Genomic DNA, 9,050 nt, shown 5'->3' with positions numbered 1-9,050 from the left:
CATACGTTTTCCCATTAAGATGGCGTTACAGCAAATGAAAAAGATAGTAATCTGATGGTGCCATATCTGGGGAATATGGTAGATGTGGGAGGATTTCCCAACCCAACTCCATAAACTTTCAACCAAGTAGACAGTCATTGAGTTTAGTTGTTCACATACTTTCAACCAAGTAGACAGTCACTGAGTTTAGTTGTCCACATATTTTCAACCAAGTAGACAGTCATTGAGTTTAGTTGTTCACATATTTTCAACCAAGTAGACAGTCACTGAATTTAGTTGTCCACATACTTTCAACCAAGTAGACAGTCATTGAGCTTAGTTGTTCACATACTTTCAACCAAACAGACAGTCACTGAGTTTAGTTGTCCACATACTTTCAACCAAGTAGACAGTCATTGAGTTTAGTAGTTCACATATTTTCAGTTTTGTACTTCATATAATATCTGTAAGAAGTATGTCACTGAGTTTAGTAGTCCAAATAATATCACTACATAGTTATTCAACGAATAAGAAGTAGCTCACATATTTTCAGTTAGTAGCCAGCAAATAAGTTTCATCATTCAGATAATATCTGTTAGCAGTATGTCACTGAGCTTAGTAGTCCAAATAATACAAGTACAAAGTTATTCAATGAATTTAGTAGTTCAGATATTGTCATTGAGTCATTAGTCACTAATTTTAGTAGTTTAAATATTGTCCTTGAATAGATAGTGAATTTACTAGTTCAGATACTGTTAGTGACCGACATTAATCGGGTTTATTAGTCTAGATACTGTCAGTTAGTTTAGCAATTCAGATATTGGCAGTAAGTAGTCAGTCAGATATCCAATCTTGATTTATAGCATTATAAAATTTGTTTTATTTTATTAAAGCCATTTTGTAAAAATAATCACTTAGTCAAACATAATGATTAATCAATTAGCAAACTGCACAAATTGCTTAGCTTTACCTCTAGTTAGTTTCCAAATCTCTGAAAGTACTTTAGCACAGAATGGGAGTCATAAAGTGAATCTGTCAAATCATATTTGGCAACATTATTGAAATACTAGATAATAGGGAACTTGCAGATGTTAGAAAATCCACAGGCGGTGTAGCATAAACAAGAATAAGATGCAAAGTGTTTACAAGTTTTTGCAAATTATGTCTATTATTTGAAATTGATACATGTACAGTACATTAACTTGTATTTCTAAAAACACAGTAAAGTAGTTATATTACATCATATATATATTTCTTAAAACTAAATCTTCTAGTATACAGATGCACAAAAAACAATTGGTATCTATGTTGAATAATCTAAGACTACATTTCATATTCTTATAAAGACACTTTTTATTACAGATGTTTGAGACCATCTTATGAATTATTTTACTAAATACAAGTTGTAAAGTTTTACTACTTCATCCATGCTCTTACCTCTTGAACAAACTGATGAAGTCTCTCTAGTGGAGCATCAGCAAGGAACTGGTTAGTAACAGATGAGCCATCAGGAAGCCGAAACTGAATACGAGCAAACTGACTGAAATTCAAGCATGAAATAATTAAGTTAGGTGTCTTCACTACTTGCTTATAAAATATGTATTGCTGGACAACAAATGTTTGTTTGTCACTAATTATACAAAATGCATTACTTAATTTAACACAAATAAAAAACAAACAAACTAAAGTTTATTCTATGCTGTAAAGATTTATGATTACTAAGCAAGTAAAGTAGTTAATATATATAAATTACACTGAGATATTTACAAAGGATGATGAAGAAGAAATAATTTGCTAGTACTGTACAGAGGAATTGTTAGAATTAGTTGTTTTTTACATTAGTCATATTTTGATTATGTTGCACTAATCCTTGTCATTGAGTCTCTTTCAACTTGACTTTCCACATAAAAAATAAAGGAGTTGTTTGAATCATCAAACAATATTTTAGAACATTAGCAGATGATCTCACTATCATTAATAACTTACCACTAATAAGGAACAGCCATGATAAAAGCATCATATTAAACAAATTAACTCCACAATATTGCTGTCTAAAAATATACCAATAAATATACCAACAGTATAAAAATATTCCAAGAAATTATGAATTACAATCATACAATCAAAATCAGGGTTACTGATTATTTCACATAAATAACTGAAATAATTGCAATTATGTTTGTTTATTATTAAGCACAAAACTACATAATGGGGCATTTGCATTCTGCTGGTATCCAATCTCGATTTCTAGCATTATAAAATTTGTTAAGACACCATATTTCATACTTATTAGTTGCAGATAAATGACAAATTTACTCATCTAATTAGAAGATTATTTACTAATTTCTTTGTATGACAAAATATTTTTGACAACTAAACATAAACAGTCTTTTAGTTAAAATTAAACTGAACTGTGCCTCCATATAAACTTATTTCATTGGTTCAACATTTTAGCTTTACTGCACATATGTATATGTATCTTGTATAAACAAACAAAGCACACAAGAAAACACTCAAATAGTTCATCCTACACTGTTTCTATGTTCCTATTTAGAAAATCTAAAAACATTATTAATGACCCCTCTTAGGACAATATAAAAAAATTCAAAGCCTATAATTTTTATACTTAACTTCCTCTTTGTATTCCATGTTACTTCAATATTTATTATTTATGTCACCATATATTTCTAATGCTCCTATGATCAACACTCATGTTATAATATTTTTCTCTTTGAAAATGTTTTATTTTTAGGTCTTGTAAGCTAACTATATAACACTACAACCAAAAACTGTGCACTAAAGGTGTTGGTGAGGTCAGCAATTATATTTCAATCATCAACACAATCCCCATAAAGTACAATTCATTTCACCCATTGTTCTATCAAGTTAATTTCCTAAAAATAATGGCATAATGTTACAATTAAAATTGCATAGAGCTGCTTTAAGAACATTAGTTTTCTGGAAGTGATGTTCATAACAGAAACAAAAACATGGAAGTCAGAGGGTGCTAATTCAGGTTTACTTGAGGAACTATCTATCCAACCTTCTAAACTGCAGTCATTACACAGAGAGTTACTAGTTTACACTAATATTCAATACTATACTAAATAACTTTTTTTTTTATAAGCCAATGAATAATAACTTCTTACTATTTTAAACAATTTATAACAATTACTGCTTATTTACTGGGTTATTCATCTCTTTTATTGTTTTAAATTTAGTATCATCCTTCCTGATGCAATTATTTCAAATACTTAACTACACTGAACCTTTTCATTAATGACTGTTCCTGTTTTCTTACTCATATAAAATTGGACACTTTTTCCAAAATAACATAGCTAAAATTAATGTTTTCTTAGCTGTTTATGTATTACTTAAAAAAGTCCATTATGAATCCCTATGAAGCACAGAAAGTAGTATCTACACAAAATGTAAGCACACCTGTTGGCAGCTGCTTCTGTTGCTGCTCTTTCTTGTTCTGCTTTTAATTTTCTTTCCTCCTGCAGCTGTCTTTGTCTAAGCTCATTAGCTTTGGCTTTTTCAAAGCGAATTGCTCTTTCTGCCCTGTAAATAAATTTAAATTTAAAAACCATGTGCAATATTTGCCAGTTTAAAAAAACAACAACAAAAATACACATGAAAATATTTGAAGAAGAACACACCTAGTCTGTGAATTGACAGGACCAAATTTTGGAGACTGGGTAGGCTAGAGAGAGGTGTCAAGATTCTGGTATTCAAGTTAGGACTAAAGAAAAATGTACTCCAATAAAGAGCTCAATCTTTTAACCTAAGAAAAAAAACGAAAAACATTTTACTTCCAAAAGAACTCATTTCTCAATAGTGTTTGCCCATAAAGATGCAGAAAACCAGATCTTGTACTGTGCAACAGGTGTGTGAGAATGGACTTGTGGGAGTTGGTATGATTTTTAATACTTCATAGCCTAGAAACTAGTGTGAATTCAATAATGCTAATGGGCAATTCAGATTCCAGATATCACAAGGAGTTCAAATCTCTGTTCAGAATCAGCCCACCAATAAAATGTCTCCCCAACTCTCAAACTGTATATTAAGACACCATATTCTATACTTAATAGTTGCAGATAAATGACAAATTTACTCATCTAATTACAAGATTATTTACTAATTTCTTTGTATGACAAAATATTTTTGACAACTAAATATAAACAGACTTTTAGTTAAAATTAAACTGAACTGTGCCTCCATATAGATATGAACTTATTTCACTGGTTCAACATTTTGGCTTTACAATTTAACAGGAGCTAGACTCACAACCAGTTTACAATTCTAAAACAGGAGAACAATGAACAAAGTTAATGAAATTTCTATGAATGAGAGTTGTGTGAAATCTTTGGTGTGGAACAACACAAAAATTTCTAAACAATGATAAAATCTAATGTAAAACAAAGCACGTTCAAAATTTATCAGTATTTCAATAACCTGTTAATCTAAAAAACTATTTTAATGTACAGATTATTGGATAGGCCACACCTAAAGTATTGTGTTTAATCTTGGCCTCTTTACCTTAGGGGGGACATGGAATTGTTGGAAAGGGCTCAGAGAAGTGATACTAGGATGATATCTGGGATAGAAACTGTTTTTCTTGAAAGAAGAGTTAGAAGAAATCTGATTGAGGCGTTTAATATTCATAAGAGAGTTTAGTGGGAATGATATGATTAGAGGACATAATTAACAATTCATATGGGTTAGGAGTCATCTTCAGCTAAGACAGCTATATTTTTCTAACAGGGCGACTGACCTTTGGAATATGGTTGCATTAATATGAAATGGATGCAATTAATTTAAGGGAGTTTAACCCTTTCACTATAGATAGGTCAGAGTGGGCATGTCTTGACCTTGTAGAGATACATTCAATATTTAATTAAACTACTTTATAATCAATGTACGGATAAACTTACCATCAAAACATAGTTTATAAATTTTAAGTTCTTAATTTCATAAGGAAACAGTGAAAAAATTCTCAGTCTCTCTTAGTATAAGAATCATGACATTTATTCTCTAGGTCTTCACCTTTCTCTAATTTATTTAACACCCCTCTCTAAAGTACAGAATTTAACATAACTTACTCATTATAATTAGATATTACTAAGGCAAAGTCTAATTTTTATAGCCTTCAATCTTATTTGTTTACAGAGTCAAACTAGAAAATCAGACCCACCTGTCACATCATCTCTTTCACAAATTGGCAACAGATCTCATGGACATTTTATAATGTACCATTTGTAATTAATAGAAAGACAAAGTTTAATCTATCAAACAACATACTATGTTGGATTGCTTTCAGTGCAGAGTAATTTCTATTTCATTTTGATTGTTTCTCTTGCAGTGGTAAGATCGAGAAGCGTATACAAAATTAAGGCTCTTGTGGGAGAGTTAGAAAGCCAGTTAAGTTATAATAGTTATAGAACCTTGTTTTATGTGTGTTATTATGCTGTGTCCATAGTACATCATTTATGTAAATAAAAATTATTTAATGTACTAATACCATCAGTATAAAAAAAAAGTAGGCTTAAATTTTATCAACAACCAACAGCAAAAAAACTAGACTAAAGGTAAGTACCATATTTGTTTTTCCCGTATATTCTTTATTTATTGCTATAAAAGTAACTAAAAGGTAAAAATTAGAAACTTATTATGTTAATTTAGGTTAGACTAGGAATAAATAATAATAAAAATTCTTCAAAAGGTATGCTCATGAGTAGCTCATGCATTACATCATTCAATACAGTAACATGAGTAACATGTTCATCAAGTGATTTACAAGTTGTGTGGCAGGATTAATAGTTAGATATGGTTCATAGGGCAATAAAGCAATAAAATTAAGTATAAACAGATGTATAATATTATAAGCCTTAAGCTATTTAGAATAAACAAATGTATTTTCCTTTTACAATTTGTAGTCATTTTTTAAAGGAAAAAAGGGTAGTTTAGATTTATTTCATATTTTTGTTATGGTGGTTACAAGGTTGACCAGTTCCATATGGAGTTAAAGTAGAGAAAATAACAGATCAAATATAAAGTTTTACTGAAAAAAAAAGTTTGATATTTATTTAGGAGGTTTTAAAGGTTATGAAAGCAAATTTTGAAAATTTTCAGATGAAGAAAAGTATTTTTGATATTAACATGAAAATCAATTTGCACTTGAAGTAGTCAACATTGACTCAATATATTCACGGATAAATCATAACTCTCTCTACACGTGCTCAGTCGAATTGGCCGACCACATGATCACTTTGTACTCATTTCAACTCTTTATAGTTTTGATACTACTAACTTCATATGTGTATCTTCATAAAATTTGACAGACTTTCAGTAAACATTACAAGTCTTTCATATACAAAAAAATCATATTTCTTAGTGAAGTATTTTTAATAAAATAAAATAAAGATTTGTCCAAGAATATATTGAATATTTGTTTTGAACAGTCCGTGTGTAAAGTAATTTTCATGTTAAGGTTAAAAATACCTTTCCTCATTTCAAAAATCTCAAATTTCCTTTGTGTAATCCCTAAAACCTCCTAAATGAATTTCAAATGTTTTTTTCTCAGTAAAACTGTATAGTTTATCTGTTATTTTCTCTATCCTATCTCAAAACGGGATTGGTCAATTCAACTGACCTCGTAACCACCAAAACAAAAAATCAAAATAAACCTAAATTAACCATTTTTTCTTTCTAGAATGACTTCAAATTGTAACATGAAACTACATTTGTTTATCCTAAGTAGCTCTAAGTTCGTAACATTATACATCTATTTGTAATTAAATTTTATTGTTTTATTGCCCTTTGAACCATGTCTAACTACTATCAGCACCATTATAAGTTGTAAATCACTCAGGAAACATGCAGCTCATGTTATGCTAACAAATTACATTACCCACGAGCTGCTCATGTGTGTGTCTTGAGAAACATTTTTATTATATTATTATTCTTTATTTTACCTAATCTAATCTTAACTAACCTAAAAGGATCCCTAATTTTACTATTAATTGCTTTTATAATTATACATAAAGAATAAACATGAAAAACAAGAAATAAAATACTTATCCAATCTTCTTTTTCTTGCTTTCAATTGTCGAAGAGTGTTAACCCTAATTATTATATACTAATGATAGTAATGCACTTAATAATTTTTATTTAATTAAATAATGCACCAAACAACATAGACTAATGACATGCAAAAAGTAGACAAATTCCCTTACCTCTCAACATTTTTCTGGCCTTCCAACTATACGACAAGAGTCGTTACAAATTCATCCAAGTTAGTCATTAACTTTCTCACGGGAATGATGTTGGTACTCAGAGTGAAACTGACATTTAACCGTTCAGAACAGAACATTATACAATACATCATTTGATAGATGAAAACCTCGACTTTTTATTTGTTATTGGTAATATATAATTAAACATAAGAGAGAACTATTAACAAATCCTGAGAGAGAGGATGTGACAGGAGGGGTTTGATTTTCTATTCGATAGCTCTGTAACCAAATAGAATTGAAGACTATAAACAATATGGCTTGTTGGAGCAATGACAATTTTATAGTGAGTAATTTACATTTAATTTAATTTAATACTTTTCCAAGGAGTGGTGGATAAAATAGAAAGAAGATGCCTGAAGAAAATGTGTCATGTGTGTCACACTATTGGAAATTCAGAATTTTTTTAATCATTGCCTTGTAGAATTAAGAACTTGAAACATATATATACTATTAAAATATGGATTATCAGCTAATATTTTATGCTATTCTAATTGGTATAACATAAACCAAAAGTTGTTTAATAAAATTTTGAATGTAAGAAACTAAAACCTTGTGTCATGCACAGTAAAGAATACAGATGGCGATATGGTTAATAAACTAAAAAAAGATTTGTCCGTGAATATATTGAGTCTTTTTTTTTTCACTAGTCCAAGTGCAAAGTGAATTTCATGTTCAGATTAAAAATACTTTTCTTTATCTCAAAAATCTCAAATTTCATTTGCGTAAATCTCTAAAACTTCCTAAATACATTTCAAGCATTTGTATTTAGTGAAACTTTATATTTATCTCTTATTTTCTCTACCCTAACTATATACAAGGTTGGTATTGAAATAAATCTGAATAACCTTTTTTTTCTTTCTAGAATAACTTCAAATTGTAACAGTGTACATCTACTTATACTTCAATTTTATTGTTTTATTGCCCTTTGAACCATGTCTAATTACTATTTGCACCATTAAGTTGTAAATCACTTGGGGAATGTGGAGTTAATGTCAAGTTATCGAATTACATTACCCATGAGCCACTTCGAGCTGCTCTCATCTAACTTAAGAGATTACTATTTTTACATTCTAGTTACCTGATTAATAATAAATAAAGAATACACATGAAAACAAGAAATAAAGTACTTACCTGGACCTTCTTTTTTTTATGCTGTTGATGACACTTAACCCTACGTTTCTTTATACTAATGGTATTAGTGCACTAAATAATTTTTATTTAATTAATTAATGCACCAAAGATTATAGAATAATAACATGCAAAAAGTAGACAATGTCCTATAATGATCACAATTTTTCCAGCTTTCTAACTATGCAGTAAGAACCTTTACAAGTTCATCCAAGCTAGTCGATATGATTCCCGTGAGAACAAAGCTTGTACTAAAAGAGAAATGGACAATTGTCTGCTCAGAAAAGAACGTAGTATAATACATCACTTGATAGATGAAAACATTGGCTTTCTGTTGGTTATAAATAAGAAAGGCATTTAAATAATACTAGGTGTCAAAGCATGTCATACAAATTTCAGATTTTTCTGTAAACTTAAAAACTTTTACAGAAATTAATAACTTCATGGATAAAAAACAATTAAGGAGCCAGAAATGAAAAAGTATAATGTAATACATATATATACAAATAATTTAAGGTCAACATGGGAATTGTTCGTCCATTTATTCCGTGTTATTTATTGCATTATTTATTGTAGTACTATCATTAGTATAAAAAGTATGGTTACATGTCATTAACAAAAAGAAAAAAGAAGACCCAGGTAAGT

General features: G+C 29.4%; 1 protein-coding gene across 2 annotated transcripts in view; it reads right to left on the bottom strand.

Moving 5' to 3' along the window:
* LOC106461025 (UBX domain-containing protein 4-like) overlaps window positions 1-9,050 on the bottom strand; it is a 53,427-nt gene that overhangs the window by 5,678 nt on the left and 38,699 nt on the right. For both annotated transcript variants that reach the window (XM_013920804.2, XM_022387835.1), the window contains exons 10-11: window positions 3,421-3,543; window positions 1,417-1,519 (exon numbers count right to left, since the gene is read on the bottom strand). In XM_013920804.2, coding sequence (XP_013776258.1) covers window positions 1,417-1,519; window positions 3,421-3,543 — 226 coding nt within the window. The remainder of the gene's footprint in view (window positions 1-1,416; window positions 1,520-3,420; window positions 3,544-9,050) is intronic.

This window comes from Limulus polyphemus, unplaced genomic scaffold (assembly GCF_000517525.1).
Source record: "Limulus polyphemus unplaced genomic scaffold, Limulus_polyphemus-2.1.2 Scaffold882, whole genome shotgun sequence".
Taxonomy (NCBI): domain Eukaryota; kingdom Metazoa; phylum Arthropoda; class Merostomata; order Xiphosura; family Limulidae; genus Limulus; species Limulus polyphemus.
The sequence above is the reverse complement of the archived record's forward strand: the minus strand, read 5'-3'. Positions and strand labels throughout refer to the sequence as shown.